Raw genomic sequence first — 27,047 nt, 5'->3', positions numbered from 1 at the left:
TATATATATATATATATATATATATAGTTACTTCATTAGCTTGAGCCTTCTGCAGCTGAAATTTATTTATTATTATTATTTATTTCTTTACTTACAATTGGGTGACTTACAATTGTTGCAAGATATCATATTTTTACATACAATTACATTATTTTTTACACATTATTTTACATTCAGTTACTCATTTATACAGTTGGGTTTTTACTGGAGCAATCTAGGTAAAGGACCTGCTCAAGGGTACAGCAGTGTCCCCCACCTGGGATTGAACCCACGACCCTCCGGTCAAGAGTCCAGAGCGTTAACCACTACTCCACACTGCTGCCCCTTGACCAACATCTGTTATCTCCTGGGTCTACCCACACATCCTAGAACTAGATATGGACAAGCTTGCGTAGATTTAATCCAGACTCGGTTAAATTCAGCAACCTTGACTCAACTGCAAATCACATGTTTCAGATTTGAAATCCGCACAGCACCTAAAACATAAAACAGGAATCCTCATCCAATCCCGCACTTCTCAGATAGTTGAGCACATCTTGATTAAATGTGACGGAGCCACATATGAGCGCAAAGGGGGCTTTCCTGCAAGAGTTCACCAAAGTCTTCATCACCTCAAGGTTCAGTCGACCCAGATGCGTTTTCTCACGGGAACTCCATGGAAGGTTTTCCAGCGTTTCCTCCTAAATGCAATCGACACACAATAAAAAAAACACTGGATACCAAGGTGTTCTTACAAGTTGTGTGATCCATGCTCTGAAGATCTCTGATCAAGCTGATTGCTGTTGGTGTCGTGTTCAGAAGTCTTTGCCTTTGAAGACAGTTCCTGTCCTTACCTTATACTCTACACTTCCATATATAATTTGGGAGGTAAGAACTATTTGGAATCTATATCTCTCTTATATTGATGCATTGCTGTAAGGTATATGACTTATGTTTTAGTCTATGAGATTAATATATTGGATGTTTTAGGACAGCGGTGGGCGTCTTTAGTTTTATGCATGCGCAGCCTTAGAGCAAAACATGTTGTAACCATAAAATGTATTGAAGTATTAATGCTAACAACTGTTAAGGCACTGGACTGCTCAGATTGCCTGTCAGCTGGGATTCGACGTAGTCTTTAAATACTCAATCCATTTTTTAGCAGTTAATAAACCGAAGGGGTACTAATACTACTCTGATTCGTTAAAACTTCTAATCGAATGAGTCTGTGTGAATTTCTTGATTATTAAAAGTCATCTGGTTACGTTGCAAGCCCAGTGCACGAACAATCCACTTACAGGAGTCCGAAACATCTTCATGTCCTCCTGAACGTCTCCCCTGAGTTTAAGAGTGTGCTTAGAGTACATATATAAATAAAAAAGTATGTGCAAACCTGACAGTGGAAAGCATGTGTTTTATACCAGTTCCTGAGACACACATCAGAAGATGTCCATACTAGAGAGAAAAAACAATGTTCATATGTCCAATGTCCTCTATCACTACTCTAAAACCTTTAACCCCACACTTACACCACAGAGGTCATGATTAAGCTTCACATGGTGCACCATTGTACCTCTACAGTACCACATGAGATGGAGTGAACTACAGGAGCTGAAATGTTGAGCATTGTAAAACAATGTTAAGTGAAAGTGGGAGACAAGGACACCGCACATTTAGTGAGAAATTATTAAAGATTTACCCAGAGACATACTGGACTGTCTTATTTTTACCACATTCTGTACTATATATATATATATATATATATATATATATATATATATATATATATATATATATATATATATATATATATATATAATGATAAAATAGTCAACAGTGGACTAACACTCAGGGCAATATTAGATGATTGACAAACCTTATTTGGTTTATATGGAAATTCTCCTAATGGCCTGCACCAATCAATGACATCTCCTACTTTCCAGGTCTTAATATACTGTGACATTAACCCATCTTCAAAGAGCTGAGATTGGCTATATAAAAGCATATATCTTTGAATTAATATCATTGAATTAAAAAAATACATACAGTATCATAAGTAAAAGTAAAAAGTCTAGAAACTTTCAAGTTCACCTAATTTATGAAACAGAACTGTATCATTCAAGTTCTAGTTATGCTAAGCAAAAATAAAGCAGTAGTTCTGTTGCCATAAGGAAAAGCATTTTACATTATAATGTAAGAATGAGTTATGCTGTCAAGCTTGCACATCATAATTTCTGAGATAACACAAGCTGTGACCAAATAAATTGAAGATCCATTATAACTGATTAGCAAAGACCAAGTTCGGTATGGTATAACTTTGAAGCTGTTCTTTTTCACAAAACCTCTCAAAGAAGCATTTCTAACATGTTTAAAACAAACTGGATATGTTCTGATAAAAGCTCCATTTCTGAAGTACCTTGATCAAAACCTCAAAGTATCCTTCAGTATTCACTCTTAACTGGGGAGTGTGCCCGCTGCACTTCCAGGCCATCTACATTGCCCCTGTGAGTACATTTGAAATTATTAGCAAAACATTGTCACACACTATTTTACACTCAGAAAGAGGTACAGTACCACAGCACCTCAAGACGGGATGCTGTCCTAAACTCAGCCTCAGGCTGCCACCATTTGGCACTCTGAATCTGTATAGGGAGACAGCTTCCGTCAGCTTCTTCAAAGACTGGAAAGCACTGAAACACTCTGGATTGATCAGTGCGTCATCACTCTTCTGTAAAAATAACATCTGAAGGTTAGTTCAAGGCTGTTCTCTTTTTAAACACTTGTGTATCCGATTCCAAAGTCAGGGTTTCTTCTGAATGGAAAAAGAAAAAAAAAAAAACACCAACAGAAATCAACACACAAACTAGTCCAGTTATTGTTTTGTTTCTTGAGAGTTGGAGTTAAAAACTCTGAAAACCCTTAAAATGATTTGAGTAGTAATTATTTGTACTGGTTGTCCTGCTTTGGTTTTGCGTGCAGTATTTTAAGACTCACAACGCAGATAGGAATCTCTTTTGTCTCATTTGAAGAACAATCAGCAGGATCCATCTTCAGCTTGAGAAGAAAACAGTGAGAAGGTCAATGTCCCCCTTTGCTCTTGCTCTGTTCCATTGCTCCAGTTCAAGCTCATATATATCAAATACACAGGGCTTACAGCCACTGGCACAGCACTGAGAGGGCAAGGGCTCCTTTGGTTTTAATAGAAGCCAGTCTTTATCATCACATTTATCCATTGCCTGTAATTACAGATTACTGCAAAGTACACAAACGCTGGTTATGTAGGGGACAAAATAAATGCATCACACATTGGTTGATATGCTTATAACATTTACTGTTGAAAACACTTAAGTACAGTGGAAAAAGCAGGGACCAGTTTTCTGAGCCACAGAGCTCCCATGAGAACCTGCCAGATTTAGGCAACCCCTGGGAGACCTAACGTGCTACTTGTATAAAGAACACCGTGTTTATGTTTTGACAAGAGGGTATTGCATACCTTAATTCATGCTGTAACAAATCACATTGTGTGTACACTTTGTAGCAATAGTTCATATTTTAAACAGGGTTTTTCCTAATTAAATATTCTTGTTGTCAATCCAAAAACAAAATATAACCTTTGCAAAAATGGACGATTAGCATTTGAAAAAAATAGCATGCAACCTAATAAGTGGGGCTAAAGCGACATATACAGTATGTATGTATCAACTGAGTTAATTATTTAAAATGCATTCCACTAAAATTCTGTTTTGTACACGAAAACAATTACATAATTCTTGCAACATTTTCTGAATAGCAATGACTGAATTTTTTTTCATAACACTGTCATATTATGCATTTACGATGTTGTAGAATTGTATACCTTTTAGTTTACATCATCATTGTAGATATATCATATATACTATAAACAGATGTTTTAAATTAACTTTACTTACACAGTTTGCAAAATAAGCATTACAGTGTTCCGTGGGTGAGGTTTCCTTAGGGGTTAGCTACAACTGTATACATAAACACAAAACCGTAGACATTTTCAGCACTTCACGGTGATAATGAATTAAGTGCATAATACACTATTTCTTTTTAGGCTGTTTCACACAAAAAACGTCATAATTAATTTTATTTTCCCAAACAAAAATATTTCCTTCTAAAACATAATATGAATTTGTTCACGGCCCCTTACCACAATTTAACCCGAGCAATTTCAATACCCACAATGCTGAGTGTGATGCAAAATGGCTGCCTCCTGTAGTGCATAATGACATTTTGCGGGTTGAGATATAAGAGATTTAGAATAGGTCATAGTGAACATATCAGCAGTCTTCTCAGTTGAATTGCTCTGTAATATAAGCATATCCATTTAAATATGCCCAAAGTCGTACTGAACGGGGTTAGGTCTACTGAACCAATGTTGTTAGCGGTTCAAATAGGTAACGCTGCGAGATCTGCTTTCTTAAACTATTCACACAGTGGAAGATGTGATGTTGGCGGGCGCAGGTTTTTCTCGGGGACATGCTCCTTGTTTGGAAGGGGTCCTCCGTCAAGAAAAGAGAAGAAAACTGTTGACATCCCGGGTCTGGAGCGCGTCACTTACGCCGACAGGATGCACTTTGTGCCAGGATTGGCAAAACCCATATTCCCTGACTGGCAAAGAGACTGGCACGACCCCCATCATTATCGGGGACCCAATAATGAAGAGATGAAGTTGCACAAAGAAAACCCTTGTTACGTATTTAATCAGAGAACAAAAATACTGGAAGGTAACTTTGCAGTAGAGGCTTCACGCACATTGTATTTGGACCATCTCCTTCCCAGGAGTGCCCATAGTGACACATAACAAAATGTAATGTAACCAAATACTACAGTTATGACTCGTTTAATTAGGGGAACTGTTTTTATATATATATATATATATATATATATATATATATATATATATATATATATATATATATAGTACTGTAGAAACTGTACCTTTTCAGACAGTTTGGCGAGTAATATCTATGTTAAAAGGGGTAACTGCTACTCCTCAGAAATTAAACATCTTAAGTTATTCTGCTTTTTCTCTCTGGCTGCTAATACAAAACTAATCGAGCTACTAATGTTTGTTCTAGCAGGTTTAGAAGATGCCGATTTATTTAGACTGGGTTACTTAAACTAACATCAGAAGTTTCCCCATAGATTTTTACTTTATTTTCTACCAGATTAGGCTCGTATTCGAAGGAATAGCTGACTTGGCAAGTACAGCACTTATGCAGATTTTGTTTGTTCTCATATAGGTGTCAGACAAGCACTGTGGTTAACCAAGTCCAAACTGATACAGGGTCTTCCTGAACACATCCTGTCATTGGCTGATGACCCAGCCAATCAGATTGAGGACCAGGATGAGCGTGTCCAGCAAGCAATCCGCCACTCACGTTTTTGGGACACCACCACAATAAGACCCAAACGTGACAGATTTTGGTGAGCTCACAAGAAACTGTTGTTAGACTTCTAAGTCATGAATATTAATTAATGAAAAGCCCAACATTTTTGTGGTAATGGTTCTGCACCAATACACAGAAGTTTGATAATCAAAGTCTTGCACTTGTCTGATATTGTTGATTGATCCTGGATAGCAGACCATTAATTTTGATGCTAAGGTGTTAAATAACCATGTATATACACACCTCAGGTGAAATGTTTATTTAGCAGACGCCTTTATCCAAGGCGACTTACAGAGACTAGGGTGTGTGAACTATGCATCAGCTGCAGAGTCACTTACAACTACGTCTCACCTGAAAGACGGAGCACAAGGAGGTTAAGTGACTTGCTCAGGGTCACACAATGAGCCAGTGGCTGAGGTGGGATTTGAATCGGGGACCTCCTGGTTACAAGCCCTTTTCTTTAACCACTGGACCACACAGCCTCCAGAGATGTACCAGAGAACTAACAATATGGCTGTCATATTGTGTTCATATGACATTTTGGTTTTCGGGTGAGAAATGTCCAAATCCGGGTTTCCCAACCCTGGTCCTGGGGACCCCATGTGACTTCTGTTTTTCATTCCAACTAATAATTTGCTTATTTAGACCTTTTTAATTGATCTCAGCTCCTAAAAAGTTGCACAGTTCAGGTTACTTATACAATGTTATAGCTTGAAATCTGCAACTGTTTAAGAGCTGAAAGCAAGTAAAAGGGCTAATTAAGCAAATTATTAGTTAAATGAAGGGTTTAGTTCAGTAACTGCATTGGAATGAAAACCAGAAGACACATGGGGTCTCTAGGACCAGGGTTGGAAAGCCCTGGTCCAAAGGCTTTTGGATACTGGATTAGAATTTGGTACAAAGCTGTATTCTGTAAGCCTGTTAGTCTTGTTCGGCAATGGGCATCAACCAAAAAATGGATTATTTATTTATTTATTTATTTATTTATTTATTTATTTAAAGTCCTGTGCTGCTCCGGGATCTGCTGCACTTGTGCGGGACTCTACAAGTAAAACACACATCCCTTTCCAAGAGGATACTGGCTGAAAATTATAGAGTGGCGGCATTGTGGAACCGAGGTTAGACTCTATTTGTTTATTTAAAACTTAATGCAGGGCACAGAGAGGTGAACTAAGTGCAACAATATGGAAGCAGTAGTACCCAATACAAGGGAATTACAGATTATATGGATTGGTTTGGTCAGTAAATAATGACAGCTTACTTTTGTTTAACCAGTTGAAGAAACTGACCAACCTTTTATTTTAGGCCTCATTAGTTCTGATTCTGGGGCTAGAACCTCACTAGCTCAAATTTGACAAAGGAAAACCAATGCAAGTACAGTATTTGCAGAGCCAGGTACAGGTAAATACACCTTGCTGACCTGATCTGCTTGTCTAAATGATACCTTTACAGTGAACTCAGGTTTCATTGACATGACCTTACAAGACTGCTCGAAGTGTCTGTGTGTGCAGCTGGGCAACCCAATAAGCCAATGTTAATAAAGGGTTTGATGCACAGCTATTAAGAGCTAAAGTTTCCAAATGACTGCATGCTCTCAGTTTACAAAAAGGAATGGTGCTTTTTGCAAGTAGTAAATAGTTAAAGAGGTAGCTTGTTGTAGAACATTTGTTTTAGTACTCCATTGAGATGACATTTGCTTTCTTTAATATATACAGTATATATTCCCAGCTGTGGTCATTATCTACAAAGCAAACGGGACTGAAGTTTTATCTATAAAGGACCATCTAAATTAATAATATTATCATTTTGTGTGACTTACTGCTATTCATTGGAAAATATTCCTTAGCATACAGAACAAATGATCTTATGACTGTGTATGAGGCAATGTGGTTATTTCTTTTCTTTACACCAGAGAAAGATGTTTTCCAAGTACGAGGCCTGAACGGAATGCTGTTGAATAGCATGACGTCTCTGCCAGCGGTGGCCCAGAGTGGTGAAGTCTTGGCCACCGAAAACCACACTCTGGAGACCTTCTACCCCATCTCTCCCACCATTGATTTGCAGTGTACATACGTGTACGATCAGAAAAATGACACGGGTAGGTCTTGAAGCTGAATGCTTTCAGAACCAAATTCAATTAATGATTGTGAATGTATCATCTTATTAAACATCCAATAATTCAGTAGTAAGAACCTCTGTACCGATTAGGACATCTTATTGCTATTTAAGACACAGAATATGTTTGGTTCATTACTTACTTTGTCCTGTTTGGATTACATACTGTATTGGCAGCAAAAAAAAAAAAAAAGGTTTTATCCATTTTGCAACCTGCATGAACAAAGCTTATATGATGCATCATTATCTTTTGCACCTACTTTGTTTTCAGGATTCAGAGACGGGTATCCTTATCCACACACACACACTCTGTTCTTCACTGAGACAGTGGACTCTGCTGCCAAGTTTAAACCAGAGCAACTCCGGGCCAAGATGATCATGTTTGCTTTTGGAAATGCCCTGGCCAGGGCCAGATCTCTCCATGGGGTACGTGGTGACAGTGTCATATTAATGGTTTCAGGACAGCGTAATATTACAGGTACAAATGAAGTGTACTATTAGTATTAGTAGTTTTCTACCTTGTAATGTGTTTCATAATAACATTAGTTTAGCAAAGACTGTAGTCCATGTTTTGTTTTTGTGTCAATAGGCACTTTGCATTGCGGCTGTGTATAACCTGTTCACTGCAAAGCAAATAAACTTAGCAAGTGGAGGCAATAATATTCTGGGACCATCTTGTTCTACAGATGGCACTGTTTTATCTGTTTAATATGGCATCCAACTGGTGGATCACACCGTTTTTGTTAGATGGCGTTCTTGAAATCATTTTTTAGAACAGCATTGCAATGTGAAAAGCTGACCACAGGAAGCAGAAATCTCAGCATCCACACCTCTTTCTTTGTATACTATCTGCTGTTGAGTTCCAGTATCATGTTGTAAGATCCCTCCATTTCCCTCAGACAGAGCATTACTTGTCTCAACAGGAGCACCCTCAGGTTCTGGAGCACCCTGTTGTCGTGCAGAGCATTGCCACAGATGGCAGGCTGTTCCAGTTCATCGTGCTTCAGCTGAACACCACAGACCTGGGCCCAGACACTGGGGTGAAAAACCTGGTTTGGATGGATCAAGATCAGCTCCTGTATGACTATGCAAAATGCCGCCCTTTGATTAAAAAGAAGATTGTCACAGTAAGGATCTAAAAACACACATTTTTGTTGAGCATAGTTTCTTGATGTGACTTGTTTAATTCACAAAGTAATGTGAATAAACAGTGTATTGTTTGAAATTACAAATGGTAGAAATCATTCACAGCTGCGTTGCTTTTAATGTAACAAAAGTGGGTGGATGATTATTAGTAAGCTTAATGTATGAACAAAAGACTAAATAACTATTATGATTTAAAATATCTACAACATGGTGCTGTCCAAAAGTTTATTGCAGTAACAGTATATGTGAATCGAGTTGAGGACAAGACATTGTGTTTAATGAGGCTAACTAATGTGAGCTCTACTCCCTCTCCTTAAAGGTTCCTGCTGGATTATCTGGGTATCAGCCAGAGACATTCAAGAAATTTCTTGCATTGCACTTGCATGGAGCTGTGTGATCCTGTGTGACTTCTTTACCACAGCCAGCTCTCCTACCAGGATGGTGCTGACCTAGCAACAGTGACATTGTGCTTTTCACAATAACCAACATTCCATCCACTACATTGGAGGACAGAAGAAAATGGATCTGAGCTAAATTGAGATTTTGCACGTGTCATTTCTGAGAATACTTTGACAGCTAAGAAAAAATAAAGTTTCTATTTGCAAGTGTTGGGTTTTTTATATCCAAATACATTTTTATAGTACTGTATGCATTATCGTAAAAAAGGCAAAACAAACATATGTTAATTTCCAACAACAATCCCGATAGTTAATATAAAATCATTAGATACAGTTGTTTTTTAGGAGCATGAACTTTAACCTGCACCCTTAACCCTTTGCGGCCCATTTATTCAGCACCTGTCAGGCGGGTCGGGTCCAATTTATTTTCATACAAGCTGTTTATTTCACATGCGCGGTTTAAAAGTAATTTTATTCACAGTAAAACTGGTTTAAAAGGCACTGCATATCAACAGGGCACTGAGTACTGCATCTCCAGCTCTGCCCCACTCCTTGTCCACTGTATTTATCACGTATCTCTTCATAGTAGTGCATACTGATAAATCATCTCCTGATCACTCGTTTTATCACCAAACTCCTCAATAATGCTATTCAAATTATTATTTTATTACTATAAACATCTCAAAAAGCTTGGCAGATGTCAGCGATTCTCTTGAGCGCTGGATGCGGAAGCAGCTATCTTCTTTATTTATGTCTGTGGTGAAGGGACTATGCGTATTGCTCAGATCTGCCTCAGTAGTTTTTTTTTTTTTTTTTTTACCGGCTTCCGTCAGGCTCTCTCGGCCATTGAAAGCTTTTCTCAGCTTTTTCCCGGAGAAAAAACGACTAGGGACCTGTGCTTGACGTCTTTTTGATGATGTCAGATAGGGTCCGACGTCAGACCGGAAAGGACCTGGTCTGACATAGGACCGCAAAGGGTTAAGGTTTACATTATACAATTAAGCTGCTCTATCATGGTCAACATCTAATAGGTTTGTTTGTGTGTACATAAGACAGCCCCCTATATGTAATCATGCTCCCTCATTACTGGTCTACAAATTCAGTGAATGCACACGCCATGTTGATAGTAAACCGTACATGTAGGCTGCTATAAAAAGGGCCCTTCACTAAATCAGTGAAGTCAGATAGTCCAAATGTATTTAAAAATAGTATTAAAAAGGTAGACAATGCAGAGTACTCTCTCCACATGTATTACACAAGAAAGGTAATAATGTTATTTAAATAGCTTGTCACTTCATGAAACTAACAATTCCTAGATATTAGATGCTGCTTATGTTTCTCTCATGCACATGAAAAAACTCTTTGTACTGTACAGCTTTCACAGACAAATTTGCTGCGTCGATCCCAACAAAGCACTAGAAAAATAAGTCAACGTGCCCATGTTGACAGAAGGGATATTGCAAATTACATCTTCTCAAATCATGACCATTTCATTTGCTTTGCTTCTATCTTGTGTCACTTTACATCAAGCCACCCCAGCCTGCAATGACCCAAGGATGACCTCCCCTTCCAATATCTTCCCATATTTCTGCTTGGCAGTGGGTTGTTGCAAGTTCAAATCTGCCTGCACACAGCAAATCTGGAGCTACACAAATTTCAGCATTACCTTGAGACCTGAATGTACAAGCAGAACACTCTGGTTTTAATGTGTGTGAGCGAGTCCAGCATTAGTCACCCCTGCAATGGGCAGTATCTACACAGTACAAATAGTCAGCATGTAGTCTTCCTGCACAATCCTGGGAAAATAAATAAATAAATAAATATGTACATATAGTTACAATAAAACCCTGGGTCCATGGGTGTCCAATAAAGGTCCTGGAAGAACAAAAACCAGAACTGGAAGGGCCAACTTTGGCAACCCCTGCTCTCGTCAGATATTACCATGATTCAGGACTGATTTGGCATAACATTGATCCATAATCAATCCTCACCAAGACCATTTGAAAAAGTCAGACTGAAATCAATTATCAAATGTCTAGTCAGCATCCTGCTAGAAACATTATCCCTACACAACCGAGGATAATGATATTTAACCCAATATGCTAAACTGCAATACATAATTTCAACAATACCCTTCACATTACCGATATCCACATTTACAATTCAGTGTAGTAGAAATAGAATAAAACAAGTCCATAAGAAAGTTTTTCATCTTTATATTTAATTACAGTGTGGGGGAGAAAAAAAAGGTTTCATCCCATTCCATTGAAGATAAATAATTTAGCAAAAACAAAAAGAAAAAAAAAAAAAAAAAAACCAACCACCTTGGAGACCAAGGGTACACAGAAATACAACAAATCTCATTTTGCATTTTCTAATCCGTCTGAAACCATGATAATCCCATACTAAAATACCCTTGGCATGTTTAAATGTCCAGTAAAAGCCTACAAATCTAAAACAATAAAAATAATAATACATTTAAAATCATCCCCCAATTAATAGTATGAAAAGTATCTCATAATTTGCAGTCAGACACATGGATATAAATTTCTTTTGGGGGGAGGGGGACTACAAAACAATCCCTTGATAAAACATTAAGCAACAAATATTGAACACAAACTACAATGTAGAATTACTTTCTCGCTCTCTCCTTTAACCAGACGACAGGGTAAGAAACACAGAAACAACTACAATGTTCAAGAATCAGCACAATGGTATGTCCAGGCAGATAATATTTTATACATAACAGGATACACTTTTTATAGAAGTGGACTTTTATATATAAAAACAAAACGAGAAAGAAAAACTCCCATCTACAGGTAGTGTACTGTACATAGATTTGCATCTTTCACACAGTGTCAATTTACAACCGGTTTGTATTACTGGTTCTGTGGAAGTCAATTAACTTGTCTTAACAGCGCATCTACAGAATGGCAGTTATGAACAAAATCGGAAATGAAAAAGGACACAAATGCATTACAGGGATATTTGTGTATGAAAAAGAAATAATGACACATACATTTTAAATGGTCTCTTAATCACCAACTTAAAAAAAAAAAAAAAATACTTAAAGATAAATAAAAAGCCAAATAAAAAGCTTTCAAATGTATTCGTCCCAGGTAAATGTCCAATGGCTATCACAGGTATTTGACAAGCTTAAAAACAAAACAATAAGATTCACCATCCAGTTCAAGGCATCTTGAATTTGTCTCAGTTCATTGCAAAGAATTCCATAGGCGGCAGGGTTGTGATGCTTCTTCCAAGAGGACACCTTGTAGCTAGATGGAGCCAGTTTACCAAAATAAAAGACACAATTCAGAATTGCCAACAGTCTGTTTTTTCTTTCTGTTTTCAAAAGGAAACCCCAGTGCATGTGTGAAACTGTCCAGTTCTAAAAAGTAGCTACAACACTGACAAGGTGATTTCTCATACCTAGACTACCTTCCTTGCGCGGCACAGCACAGACATACAACAGGTTTAAGGACAAAGCAAAGGCGGTCGAGTCAGGTGCTAGAGGCTTTCTGTGTTTTGCTTGAAAAGTAAAATACAAATAATAAAATGTGTCACGTACATATATAACCCTTCCAAAGAAGTCTTGTCATATGTCTAAAAAAAAATTGTCCTTCATTTTTTTTTTTATGGAATGCAAGAAGTTCAGCCTTGTGTTTCGTTTATTGCATGAAACTAAATTCGGGGTGCTTCCCCGGTTCCTTGCCAAAATGTTTAGCTGCTTCTTGCGAACTCTCTTTTATCTTCCAGATGACGGCTGACTCATTCTTGTCCTGGGGAGGGGGAGAGGGGATGGGGGGGAAATCACACGCTCATCGTCATGCTGGGAGAATACTGAAAGAAAGCAACACAGGATAACTGGTTTGGAACCACGCTGCTACACAAACACAACCACACAGTACAGCAACTCTAGCGCTCTACAAAGCAAGAAAGCACAACTGGCTTAAAAAATACTGATCACTAGTTAAGCCAATAAAAAATTAAAAAACGGCAGTAAATCAGTGTATCTTCTTGCTAGGCTCCCAATCCCTCAGATTTTTTGTTTCAATATATGTGAATGACAAAGGCACTTTGAATAAGCAGCCACAAACACAACAGTCAACGCCTGGTAAAATAACTGCTTTGTGCTTGTGGTACCACCATCAACAGGGTTCCACATTAAATGCTATATTAAATTAATACTAGGACAAGTTTACATTAAATATATACTTGCTGTAGTACATTTATTTTACATTTTTGCCTTTTAATATAGGAGTTATAATTTTTCTAAAGCAAAGCCGTCGGTGACAGGAGCAATCTAAGGGTTCACTCACATTGTCGTTTTGGAAGGAGTGGAGAAAGTTGCCTCCTAGCTCGCCATCATCCCTTGGAGTGCCTGGAGGATTGCTAATGCCACTTATGTTGTTTGGAGAATTCTGCAGGGGTTGGGAGTGGTGAAGAACACAAGAAATCAATACATTTCAACAAAACGAATCAACTGCATTATTCATGCAAAACAATTACTGTTTTTTTTTCATGCATTCAGAAATTGTAAATAATTTTTTGCATTCATTTAAATAATGTAACAATTTACACTTTATATAAAATACAATGGTTCTGACTGCACATCATTAAAAAAAGTATTAAAAATCTAGTTTAGCTCTTATTGTTTTCATTAAAACACATTAGATAAATACGGTATATTAACAATAAAAACAATATCCTGATGCTGATCCTCCACTAAACTGACAGACTTAAAGAAATGTTTCCATTGGGGATGAAATAAAATAAAAGGTTACCTTAGGGAGTCCGTCTAGATCTCCTGACCCTGTAAAACAATTTAAACACAAGGAGTCACACTTACACTATATGTATTTGTTATTAAATGCATAACCTGTTTTAAAAAATAAAATTAAAAAAAAAGGTGACAAGCAAGTGCCCAAATGAAAAAATCTTAACTAAAAAACAGAACTGTACTACTTTGCTTTACATTGCATTTGTCCTTTTATCTGAATAAAGTAATGATATCTTTAAATTCGATGCATTCCGACAGTAAACGCATCAAGTGCTCTTAGCAGGAACAACTCCTTCCTCATAACAGGCTTCCATTGCAGATCAATAGCATTGATGGCGTGTTGAGCGTCTGCTATATTCAATTCCGCTCACTCTCACTCGCAGGCTTGGCTTACCTAATGATCCGTTCATGTGGTGTGGCTCCATTCCACCCATCCCCCCCATGGGGCCATCGGAGCCGGGGCCCATCGGGAACTGGGAAGGAAGAGAGAGACACGGTCACACAGACAGCGCAGACAGCAGACACAGTGACAAATGGCTTGGCAAGAAGAGAGGCTGACCCCGCCAGGGAGCAACTCAATTAGGTGGAGCTCCCCATGGGGTTAAATTGAGAGCACTGTGACCTGAAGTAGTAAGGGCTGCCTTGGATTGAAAACCATTTTTTGTCACCTTAATACAAACCATTACAGAGTAGTATTAGTGGATGATTTGACCATTTCAGTGTTTTTTTTTCTTCAGTGTTTTTTTTTTTGTATCATTTGTTTCCATCTCCAGAGCATCGGCTGTGGTTTAACACATCGAAGCACTATGCCTTATTATTTTTGATCACCACATGAAGTGTTAGAAGCCCTGCCCAGTGGTCCAGAACCCAACCAATGTGTGTGACAAAAGGCACTTTGCAGTGCAGGTAACATAATCTTGACTTTACACAGGGTACTGCTTAATTAGCAGGAATTACATTTTGGAGTGCAGTGCTTGGTAAGGGTAGAGGAAGTATCTATAGTGGCCATTGAAACGGTTAAAATACGGATTAATAAAGATTAAAAAACGTACATTTGTTCGGTTTCCTCCTGGTGGCACAGCATTAATCATTGTGTAGATGTTGTCACTGGAATTTGTTGAATCTATACATCAAAAAGGTGAAGAAACACTGTTAATCTCTTGCTTTAATTACAACGCTAGAAGCACTTGATCTGAATTGCCTGCATCCCGTTCGGCTGCCTTCGAGTACTTGCACGTTCTTGTTAATTAAAACCCAATTGAAAATCCTTTTGATTTCCATCAGGAGGATAAATAAACTGTATTAACATACATGCTGCGTTAACATGTATTTTCAAAAACCCATGACAATTCAGAGGGAGAAAAGAATTACAAAGACAATAAAATAAATCACCCTGAGCCACACTCATTTCAATTAAATCCATACACAAGCTTTACATCTTGACCCAATGTTCAAAGAGTAAATGCTAATCAGAAGCGTTAATTATAATCTCACCCCTCCTCCTATAGAATTTAAGACTCAAATTTTGATATTTAAATTTTTTTCTCCATTAGGTAAATAAATCGAAATGTTTTTTCTAAACTTAACCAACAAAAGTCATTTCAAAGATGGCTTAGAAAAAAAACCCAAAAACAAAACAAACTACTGTGCAATGAAACTGCTAATTGGGAGCAGTTATGTTTAACTAAAATCAATGATTATCCTGATTGGAATTATCTTTCACATTTGTGTAAAGTGATGGGGTACTACAACTAAACTAGGAAGTAGGGTCTAAAAATACTATGCGTTTAATAAATGGGACCCCTCTTTTCTATTACAGTTATTGGGAGAATGTAGTGGCTGCCACTCGGTCTCTGGGGCATTTGTATTAAAGTTGACGCTGCTTGAAAGGAAACGTCTGCATGTAAATAGAAACACTATGTATAGAGAAAGAGGGTAAAAGAGAAAGACAATTGACCAAGTGAACTCAGCACAAGCGCCATACAGTAGGGACTGTAAAGGTGTACCTGCTGGGCTTGGCATTATAGGTGTGCCAGGCGGACCTCCTCCACCAGGGGGACCCTGCAGACAAAGGATTAAAAATACATGAGAAGCGGCTCAGTCAAGACTATATACTGCAATAGGTCAGGGGATCTTGCTGCTGTCAGCAACAATGCCTTATCTTGGTTCTCCGCCAAGCACTAATCTCTTACTAAAACGCTTGATGTGCTACACTACACTGATGCATATTGCTGCGTTTAAGCCAATTTGAAAACAGGAGTCTTGTATCTAAACAGTATCTCCTGTAACAGACACAACTAAAGAGTTGCACATTCCAACTGGTTCTACAGAAATACAGGAGCTGCACCATGCTTGGGGTACTGGTGCACATGGGTCAGAGCCTGGCACCTCTGGCACTGGCAGAAACATCTCACAGCGCCTACTCTCATCAGCATAGCAGTTCATTACCAGCCAGCAGTCTCTGGTCTGGTCTACTACGTACTGGTGACTAAAAAACTACAGTGGTGCAGGAAAAGCATTTTTACCCCATTGCCTCCAGTTCTTTCACCAATCTGTCCTGAAATAAGCAGCGATAATATAAACAACAGGAGAGGTATGCACCATTTTTTGTAATAGATTACTGGGATCAAACAGTTGTGTTTTGGATTAAGATTATTCCAGATTCCAGAGGTAAAAGGGTTAAAGGGTGTTGTTGTTCTATGCTATGGTGTTTTTCCTTTGTAGTGTTGGTTTCTGGGATACAGTATCAAACTGGAATTCTGCCACTCATTTTTCTCCAGCAGCAGCAGACAGGCTTAAGCAAGTAGTTTCCCCCAAATGGGATAAAGTCACTTCCCACAGCAGAGGATATTTTGACTCATTGCCTGGAGAACAGAAAATTCTGTTAATAAAAAATAAAAATACTCACCACGTACGCACCCGGTGATGAAGAAGAATATGGGATCTGTAAAACAGACAGACACATTTTTGTCACTATGACACTGCATTTAAACTGAAATAAAATGTCACCAAAAGGGCCTATGGAACTGTCTACAAAAACAGAAAATACAAAACAGGCTCCAATAGCAAAGATGACCCTAACGTCCTGATACTTACTGAATTCGCATTGTTAGGATTGGGCCATGGTCTGCCGGCCCCTGGACCCCTGGAGATAAAAAATAAATAAATAAAAAAGGTCAGTCTGAAAAACTCTCGCGTTTCAAAGTCAGCTTCTAAATGACGCGGGAATTAGTCGGTGAAAAACGTAATTTGAACACAAAACCCTTGTGTCTTACATGTTAATTCCAGGCATGCCAGGACCTATTGAATTGGGTGGAGGTCTCATTCCGCCGCCATAGTTCTGCAATGATAACCAAGGATCAGACTACCATAACGAGATGAAACCCAAGAAGAGAAGAGAGAAAAAGAGGGTTAGTCAGGGGGAATGGGAATGTCAAGATTACAATGCACATGAATGACTCCTGCAAATAAACCCAGAGAAACCATACAATGGTATTAGGTAGGACTTTTATGAATTTGCAAATGGAGTCAAAGTTAGTCAGAATCAAGGCTTTTGGTGGTTGATAACTGTGAACTCTACAGTGCTGAACACCGTGTAAATAGATTAGAATGTACACATGGAAGTAAGGAAATGTAAGAATTCAGAGTTCAGACACAGCCGACAGTTTAGCTCACAGTAGCATACCTGGGGTCCAGGTCCCATCGGGCCCATTCCTCTTGGTGGATTCATTCTCTGCATTGGTCCTCCCATGTTAGGATGCCCTGGAAAAAAACAAAAAACAACATTCTGTTTAGAAACCAATTTGCTATGTTTTTTTTTGTTTTTTTAAAAAATATATTTTATGATACACCCTCCCCCCAAAAAATAAACATGCAAACTAACAAAGAAATAAACATTTAGGCTTTTTGGACTACCCATACAGTCTCTCCTTGCCAAAAAAAACAAAAAAAACCCCACAAACACAACAACAAAGGCAGGAAGCCAGACAGCAGACAGACAATCTAGGGACCTTACCTTGTTGCCGTGTGGGGTCCATTGTGTTGGGCAGCAGTGGCTGAGCACCTGGGACACCTCCTGGGGGCTACAAGTGAAAGCAAACAGGTCAGTACCTCTGCGCTTTGTGCCCTGCAGCCTGACAAGCTGTTAGGAATCACACACATTGGAAAAACATTAAATTTTAGCCTTTTAAATCCCCACTGCCAAGGACTTGTTTTTGACAATTAGTATGTCATGTAATAGCTCTGACTATGGCCCTTCAGGCAACAAGGTATGTTGCCATAGGCTAGCATTAGTAATATAGACTTGATTTTTTAGGTCTGAGCTCTGGGAATGAATTTAAACAAAATCCCTGTAAGGAAAGAGATTCTGAAGCTTATTTCCAGCATTCCTTAATGTTGTGAAGCACCTCTAGTAGTATCTTTGGAGTGAACCAATTTAATGTTTAGCGATTTCAGAAGCATTTTTTCATCTCAGGCGTTACAGATTTGGTTACAGATAAGTACCACTGTCAAACAAGCCCCATTTTGTTTTGCTCCAGGATGAGAAAGAGGATAAGCACAAGTACAACTGAGGACTGACCCTTGCAACTTATCCCTAGATTTGGTCCAATAACTATGGCTCATTGCTCCACCTAATAGGTGGGATAAGCTGAACCCTTTGCAATTTTAAACCAGTCTCACAACGTTTTGTGGCAGATGATGGTGAACAACTGTAATTAGCATCAATGTGATTTGTTACATGGGGTTTAGAAAGTTCTTGAGACTAAATAATGTAAATAAATGTACACAAATGGGCTCAGCAGACCAATTAAAACATAACTGTTCTACCAATATAAAGTGCTGTCTATAAACTAAATTATCTGAACATTGGCAATACAGCCTAACAAAGCATACGATACGTTAATGACACTGTCGCTTCCCTCGATGCACAGATTTATTTATTTTTTTCTGCTCCAATAAGTCTACTTAGAAAAAAAGTTTGCAGATGACGAAGATGCAATGTCTTCTTGTTTGCCACTAAGATGCTTGGTTTTCACTCATGCATCAGTCTAGTCTGTTTTAGTGGTTTGATGTACAAAAAAGACCATACCTGGTTTCCCATTCTGATGGGGGGTCGTGGGCCCCCAGCATATCGTGGGGACATGAAAGGCTGCAACAACAAGGAATAATTATGCATTTTAAAAGTCTTACATGTGTGTAGAGAAAACAAAAAAAAAGCTTCCCATCACATTCCTTTATTGAGCTTAGACTCAGTAAATACTCCCCTTGCGCCACAGCTGGTTACAGAACACACCGTACATTAATCCTGGAAGACACACTTTTCATTACTTAGGTCTGAAGAACTCAAACTGAACATTAAGATCTTACTAGATTCTACATTCCAATCCCAGCTTGAAAAAGCACCTTTAATAAATAGAATCCCATTGCAAGCAGAGATCGCCAAGCAATAAGCTGTCCCACCTTTCACTGCAAGTTGAGGTACTGCATTTATTATTATAATAATAATAATAATAATAATAATAATAATAATTATTATTATTATTATTTATTTATTAGCAGACGCCCTTATCCAGGGCGACTTACAGTCGTAAACAAAAAATACATTTCAAGAATCACAGTACAAGTATTAATACAATTAAGAGCAAGATAAAATCCAATGACTTCAGTTCTAGTAAAGTACAAGAACCAGATATGAAGAACGCAAAAAGATAACTCAGATTTTAAACACACACATTTGAGACGGTGTACTTAATTTGCACAAAGCAAAGCAGGTAGCCTAACCCACATTACCTGGCTGTGGGGTCCCATCATGTTAGGGTTGTGAGGTGGAGGTTGTGCATGTGGTGAGGGCTGAGAGCCAGGAGGTCCCTAAGAGTTAGAAAGCAAGAGGCACGGTTAAAGCTGAGCAACAGGATGGTTTGTCACAAAGAGACGCAGACAGAAGCGAGAAAAGAATAAATTATACTGCAGCTTAACAGAAAGAAAAAAACCCATATTTGGTACAGCTGCTTTGTTTAGTATTTTGCAAGAATATGCCTTCACTGCTTTGCTTTTTGACAATGATTCAACAGCACCTTGAGCTAAAGAGAATTTGTGCTGGTCAGTGCTTGATTAGTAGCTAGAAACATTAAACATTATGAAACACACATTGTACTAAGACAAGCGATAGGACAGCAACATTTTCCTTGAAGTATACATTAATAGTTGGTCCCTTTCATCTCCCTGGTCGGATCCTGTTTCACTTTAACAGTAATGAAAGCATCCCATATATGGAAACATTTTGACCACTGTGTGCCGTAATAAGAGCAGGAAACATCTACAGCAGACGCTTTTGTGGTAGTGTATGGCAGAAAGGGTTAAATTCTAAAGGGAAGAAAATCTTTTGTTTAGCAATAGCACATTATAAAAAAAGACTTCAAAAGGAATGACCCCCTCCCCCCCCAAGATACAGTACCCTCTAGGTCCTATTTTTTATGTGTGACAGTTTTATATCTCGCCATCACCAGTCCTAATGGCAGGGAAAGCACATCAGCATCTGTTGTGAACCTGCTTTCAACAAGTGCCAGCGCTTAGCTGCTGCCAGCTACAAACATGGTTTGTTACCATGAGCAATTTTCTTAATTAACAGACATTAATTAGCCATTTAGCAATTTTGCAGGCATTTGTTTAACAGCTTCACCAAACATGAATAGCACTGCGATAATGGTACTGATTAGAGGGTACCATAATTAACAGAACAGGAGCAGAGAAATTGAAATTACGCAAATTAAAAAGGGGGGGCTAATGAAAGCAGATCCCATTTGCACCTGCAGTTCTTTTGTACTGGTGAGAATCGGCCACAACGAACATTAAGCAGTAAGATGTCAATTCGAAGATTTGTGGAGAAACATGGGGGGTAAAACACGATGCCTTTTCAATAGGAGTTGAACAACATTTCTGTTGTGAAACAACACAATCTTATAATTTAATCCCTACTTAACTTGAACAGATTGCTCTACAGAAATCAGGTCTGCCAAAGGTAGAAGTGCTCTATAGGGAATGTTTTCTCTTTTCATATTTCAAGTTAGTTTATGCTCGCTGCACCTTGTTTTAAATGTTGTGAAAATGATACTGATACTAATAATTAAAACACATGACAAGCCAAGGGGTTGGGGGTCATGGGTCTATACACAGAGCTTTGATCAAGAAGTCTTGAGCCTGCTGTTAGTCCAATACGGATGAATTACCCATCGTAACAAACATTAAATTAACATTATACAAATTCAGACAAGGACTGTGGCAGAAAACAAATATAATCTCTAAAAAACAGGACAATCACACTACAGTAGACCTAAGTAATAAACAATGTAATACACACAGATCTATGGATGTTTTTCGCTGAGCCAATATTAAAAGCTTCTCATGTTTGAGCTAATACGGACAGAAAAAAAAAACCCTGTTACACACTCAAATCTTTGTGAAGCATCATCTTGGCAGGCAACATGCAGCAATGAACGCAAGTCCACCCCACCGCTTTATCCAGATATGCTAATGCTTATGACAGCTACTTCTGGATAATGTAACTGCAGATGCACGCTACATGAAAACATTCCTGCAAACAGTGGATGTTCTTTCTGTTCATTAGCCAGCCAGGGAGGAGCCCAGTGTTTTCAGAATGTAACAATAACAAGCATCTACAACAAAAATGTAGTTACTTCCTCTAGTATCCCTGGGGGCCAGGGGGCAGAGCCACTGAACTTAAATCAAGACTTTTTTTTTTATTTTGCACTGTGCATTCTAAAAGCACTTATTTTCCATTGTAAAAGGCGTAAAAAAAAAAAAATAGGAAACTTGAATTTTGTATTTGCTCTTGGGTTCAGCATGGGGTCACAGATGAAAGCTCATAAGGTTTTGCTGCCTCTTTTTACAGGCTCCTGATTGGGACAGATATGAACCAGACCTGGGGTCTAGTACAATCGTATTCGTGCAATTCTTCATTGCAGTTACAATGTAATTGAAGTTGAACCTTGGCACAGATTACAGTTATTACCCATTTCATTGTCATTCAAATCATTCTTGTATTTTCAACCACTTTCGGTGACCCCATTGGTTTTAAAAAAATTCTCTAGTATGTTTCTGTATTTGTACCGGTGATATTGCTTGCTTAGTTAGAATAAACATTGTAATGTGTAGTTGATGATGTTATTGAAGTATAACATAATTGTAATTGCAATTTCACCAAACCATTCTGTTGTAATTATAAATTAACTAGGCAATTCATTAAAACTGCAGCTCGCATCCCTCCCTTGAATTTCCAATTGTAAAATAAATAGTCCAACTTTATAGCGTGCATTTCAGTCAGAGGGCTGAACCACAGCTAGTAGAAACGTAATAAAAGGTATACTGTGTTACCCCCCTCAAATCTCTTTAGATTGTTCTGGTTAGATGTTGATTACACTGCTCATCAGACAGCAGGTACCATTCTCAAACAGAACCAAAAAGGAGGATGGCTGCAAGTGTTTTCTAAAGCTAGCGATACACTTGGTTGCAAGCATGATGCCCCTCATTGCTCCCAGTTTAATGAAGGGTGAAAAACACACACCCCATTAATGACAGCCACCAGACCTGAGCTTACAGCAGCATTTGAAAATGTACTCCAGAGAGATCCCTTCCTTCATCAAGGTACCCAATACAACGTGCGCGCAGCACCCACTGCACAGCAGTCTTGAGCTCAAGGTGCCGTTTGCATTATAAAAACAATCTGCTTCTTTTGCTAATAATAAATAATAATATGATAAAAATCGGCCAGTGCAAAATAGTTATCTTATTTACAGGACATTACATTGGAAATATACATTAAAAAGCTGTGTGTTATATTTTGTGCTAAAAGATCTCAGGTCGATAGATCTGCAATAGTCGACTCAATGGAGAAGCATACATGCAAAGATCCTAAATGTATAAAATACAGGATCTTCACCTTCCAAACAAATTTTGTTCTATACAACACACACAATGCCTTTAACTCCACATGCAATTTCTACAGCGAATACAGATGCCCAGTGAAATCACAGCTGACAAATCTCTCCAGTAGGGGGCAGTGGAATTCCACACACACACACCCCTTGCTTTGTTATTTGAACATATTTCACACTAACTGCTGATGCATGGCTAAACACAGAGGTAGACATTGATTTATGTGCAACTTTCCATTTCATCGGTGCAAGTAAGACCGTCCCATCACATTGTGTAAATCATTTAGGAAACGCACAACATTTGAATAAAACTGGGTCTATATGACAACATGCTCTTTCATACAAAGAAACATCCCAGCAACACTGTCACTGCCCTCTACAGACAGGCAACACCAACTTAAAGCATATGCTTTCCAAACAACAACTGTTTTCATGAGCCTTGACAGTTATGTGATGAGGCTTGTGAAAGATGCTATGTTTATGACACTAGAGTCGAGTCCTTTATTAACGAGCATGGGGAACAGCTGAGCAGTTTTTCACTTGCTGCTCTCTCCACTTTGATTGCGGGGCTTGTATTGTAAAAGAAGGCTTACCTGGAAGAACCCTGGAGGGATCGGCCCCCCTGGCATCCCATCGCTGGAAGGAATGTTTCCGAGTACTGGGCTTGGAGCCGCAGCGGCACTCTGTGAACGACAAAGATCCAGGTTTAGGAGGCATTGCTTAGAATGAGCCAGCGCTGACTGACACAGCAACATGTTCTGTACCGTGGCAATAAAAGGCACCACAAAACTATGATGGTTTACAAGTACACTTTAATGTGGATCTACACTGGAAGAGAGCGATGTGAGTGAATCATTTATAAGTATGGGTGCATCTACACCGACTGCAAGCGGACAGTCTGGGTGATGCGAGTCACTCCAGTGTAATAGAAATGCGTTCTATTGGAAGCGAGTGAATGACTTAAAAGTAACTAGACCAATCCCACCACCCAGGATCAGCTTTAGCCCTATTTCCAAGCACAGCCCCAGGGTCAGTCCCAATTTCTGCCCCATGTAAACAGTTGTTGGTGTACTGTTTTGTGGGTGCCGGGGGTGTATTGTGTTGTATTATTGCAAGCTTGAGTGTCTGCGTTTTACTTCTTCCCCCCCCCCCCGTCAGCAGGATCTCTCTCTCAGGGGTGTGTGGCGACTTCACGCTCTCTTTGGTGTGTGTTGGCTTCGCTTGCTTGTTCTGTATATGTGCTGCGTGAGTGGTGTTGTGAATGGGCAGTCTGTCTTGTGTGGGATTGGGTAGGAGAACAGCAGGAGGGATAAGGACAGGGTCATGTGACAGTTTCTGCTAAAATATTCACTTTTTGTAGATACAAAATTTGCTTGCATCGCACACGTTGCTCGCTTCCAGTGTAGATCCACCCTTGACTTAAATCATTCAGATAATTGCAATTTCACAAATTATGCCACAGTGGTTTGTTGACAAATTAAAAGAAAAAAAAAATTTAAGCTGGTAATTTTAGATCGTTTCAATATGGCATACGGTACCTGGACTGCGGATCTGAGGCGACACTGTAAAATGTTTTACAAAAACAAAACTAAAAGCAGTGGCACTAAATCCAGCATTCCCCTTCACAGTCCTCATCTCACCCCCCAAAACATGCTGCTTGTTTTTGCAAGACAAGGAAATCGTGCCACTGAGGCATGTCATGTGCATGCTTTCCCCACTAGCCACCATTGACCAAAACAGCCACTACAAGGGATTAGGGGAAACTGCTCTGATGTAAAAGCACAGAATACAGAAAGCAGCTCTTTAGAGATCAGTTTAAATGCTCAGTATCCCCCCTGCTGGGACTGCAAAGCTATTGATGTTGATAGAAAAAAACTAAATGAGTTTATGAAAAACTAAACCAAAGCAAAATTAACCTTTGATGTGTTAATTACTTCCACAGCAGAAAGGCTGCTTGATATCTCTAAATAAAAAGAGCATTTGTAAAATCACCTTGGGCCAACTACAAAGGGGTTATCACCCGAACAAGCATGGTGCATTGTGATGTTACTGATCAATTGCGTAAACCCACGCTCTCAATTTCCACTTCACATCAGACACAACCACAGCCTGGCCTCACTGATCAATCTCATTATGTACGATTTCCAGGTTTCCGCAAAAAAACAAAAATCGACGCTACTGTCAAGATACATGATCAGATTTAAAGGAAGTAGTATGATTGGGTTACACCAGAACGGTACCCTTCGACAAAAACAGACATGTAGATTTTACAATCCCTGGATTAGATTCAGGATAGCAAGCAAACAAACAAATGGGAGCAGCTGACCTTTGTTAGTAAACTTATTTCAATGCCTTTGGCACATTCTGCAATCTGCTTTCTGTCTGGCCTGAACTATTCAGTAAGGCCCTAGTTTGAGAGCAGAAATATTTCCCCCAGCATAACTAAACCAAGATAACTCCTGTTTGCAACAGAGTCATGACTGCAGGCTGTTTTACACCTGGTTGGTATAAAGAGGCAAAAACAAAGACGTGTGCCCATATATCAAGGGGGGGGGGGGTGGGGGGGGGGGGGGTGGCAGGGAATATTAAAATGTACTCGTCTCATGTATTTCATCTGTGACATTGGTGGAATTTACAGCTACAGGTTAACTGTTTTGAAATGTGTGTAATTGTTTTTAAAGTAAACATGAAATCTATTGCAATTTAATAATAAATTATAATACAAAAATTCACATTTTACTTTTAATAAAACTGATTACATCTTTTTAGGATTTAGGACTTTTGGTGCCTGTGTTTAGATATTAACTTACCAAGTAATACTTCTACAATACTTAAATATTTTTGAAGCATGCAACAGCTTTTTATTCAGATCAAGCAATAACCTCAGACATCTGAGCAGGGAGTTAACCCAAATACCCGGGCTCAAGGGAGGTGCCGTCCTTCAGAATAACCTTGCCCAAAGACTCCATCACAGAAAAGATTGTTTGTCAGGGTTCTCAGTCCAATAGGATTCTCTTTCCCTAGAGGTAGCAGATCTTCCTATCACTTCTCCCTCAACCAAGGTTAGGTTGCTGGTGCCTCAGTGCTGCGGTTAGTATGGTTTTCCAAGGGTCAGAACGTCACATCAGGTTTGATTAATTCCTGGGGATAACCTGCAATACTACTCCATCTGCCATCACCTCAGTGAGATGTGTGTGGGGGCTCTGTCGTGCTGCTACAGGTGCTGTCTCTCAGGAGGAAAAGATAAAAACCAATACCAGAAGACCTTGAGGAAGGGGGTAATGACCAAACAAGGGCCTACTTGCATGCACAAACAATACAACTGAAAATCTTGCTCTGGTATTCATATTATTTGTTTTGCTTTCCATTAACAAGAATATACAGTAAGTGGCTACGTGAATATTTGCAATTGCAAATGTATACCAGCCACATGACTAAAATTATTGAAAAGACGTGCCTTGTTTTCATTTACCTTGTCCCTTTTGTTTTCCGGTTGCCCACGCCCATCCCCATCCCCCCCACTTCCTTCAATGCCCTGCTGTTGCCCTGACAATCTGCAGTTGTGTCGCAGATCCCAGCCATGGCTGCTTGGCAATCTGCCATCAGTTGTGTACAAATCTACCCACTCACCCCCCAAATCCCCCTCATTCAACCAGATTTTCTGCAATCAAATCCCCTTATATAAAATCGCCCTGTTAAAATGACTGCGTAAACTATGAAGGAAGCCTTCCCACAGCCTATAAAATATTCAGATCTTCCCCCTGTGTTTTGTTTGAAGCAATGTCGAACACTTGGCTACTGCTGGGCAGATAATGTGAAAAGCACACGTAGGAGGAGGATATATAGACAAGATACCTCACCACCACGGCCATCAGATGGGAGTCAGCCACACCTTGGTACCTGTGGTTTTGGGAGTCGAAACGCAGGTGTCGGAGGGGGACCTGCCTTGCTTTCTTTTCATTTGGTGATGAATAGAATGCAGGTGAATGGTGTCAGATTGAATTTTCTCCAAAGTGGAGCAGGTACTGAATGCACATGCAGCTGCTCTGTTAACGTACATTAAACCTGCCTTGGAGAGACCACCCTCTGTTCAAACCCAGCTAGCACCATTGTAAAAACCACATCTCCACCCCTCACTTTGACTCAACTGATCAGAGATCAAAGTGACCCAAATCAAGCTGTCTCGAGTTCCCCTTGTCCACTGCTGTACAGTAAAGCCAATCCCCATTATTTTAAACTCACTTGTACCAAGCAATAC

General features: G+C 39.1%; 2 protein-coding genes across 9 annotated transcripts in view; one reads left to right on the top strand and one right to left on the bottom strand.

Moving 5' to 3' along the window:
- The first annotated feature begins 4,187 nt into the window (after positions 1-4,187).
- Positions 4,188-9,262, top strand: LOC117405741 (large ribosomal subunit protein mL37-like). The gene is made up of 7 exons (XM_034009093.3): positions 4,188-4,730; positions 5,250-5,433; positions 6,399-6,514; positions 7,309-7,494; positions 7,783-7,937; positions 8,435-8,638; positions 8,977-9,262. The coding sequence occupies exons 1-7, from the start codon at positions 4,337-4,339 to the stop codon at positions 9,052-9,054; spliced, it is 1,317 nt and encodes a 438-aa protein (XP_033864984.3). The 5' UTR covers positions 4,188-4,336; the 3' UTR covers positions 9,055-9,262.
- Positions 9,263-9,832: 570 nt separating this feature from the next.
- LOC117411723 (single-stranded DNA-binding protein 3) overlaps positions 9,833-27,047 on the bottom strand; it is a 45,079-nt gene continuing 27,864 nt past the window's right edge. Inside the window, exons 5-18 of one of the 8 annotated variants that reach the window (XM_059031623.1) lie at positions 23,383-23,472; positions 19,629-19,706; positions 18,928-18,987; positions 17,854-17,920; positions 17,524-17,600; positions 17,114-17,178; positions 16,935-16,983; positions 16,747-16,782; positions 15,845-15,899; positions 14,891-14,961; positions 14,233-14,311; positions 13,843-13,871; positions 13,378-13,479; positions 9,833-12,837 (exon numbers count right to left, since the gene is read on the bottom strand). In XM_059031623.1, coding sequence (XP_058887606.1) covers positions 12,727-12,837; positions 13,378-13,479; positions 13,843-13,871; positions 14,233-14,311; positions 14,891-14,961; positions 15,845-15,899; positions 16,747-16,782; positions 16,935-16,983; positions 17,114-17,178; positions 17,524-17,600; positions 17,854-17,920; positions 18,928-18,987; positions 19,629-19,706; positions 23,383-23,472 — 969 coding nt within the window. In that variant the 3' untranslated portion in view covers positions 9,833-12,726. Of the gene's footprint in view, positions 12,899-13,377; positions 13,480-13,842; positions 13,872-14,232; positions 14,312-14,890; positions 14,962-15,844; positions 15,900-16,746; positions 16,783-16,934; positions 16,984-17,113; positions 17,203-17,523; positions 17,601-17,853; positions 17,921-18,927; positions 18,988-19,628; positions 19,707-23,382; positions 23,473-27,047 lie in introns of all 8 variants that reach the window. The other 7 variants (XM_059031622.1, XM_034019472.3, XM_059031626.1 and 4 more) reach the window with 7 other exon arrangements.

Source organism: Acipenser ruthenus, chromosome 10, assembly GCF_902713425.1.
Source record: "Acipenser ruthenus chromosome 10, fAciRut3.2 maternal haplotype, whole genome shotgun sequence".
Classification (NCBI taxonomy): domain Eukaryota; kingdom Metazoa; phylum Chordata; class Actinopteri; order Acipenseriformes; family Acipenseridae; genus Acipenser; species Acipenser ruthenus.
The sequence above is the reverse complement of the archived record's forward strand: the minus strand, read 5'-3'. Positions and strand labels throughout refer to the sequence as shown.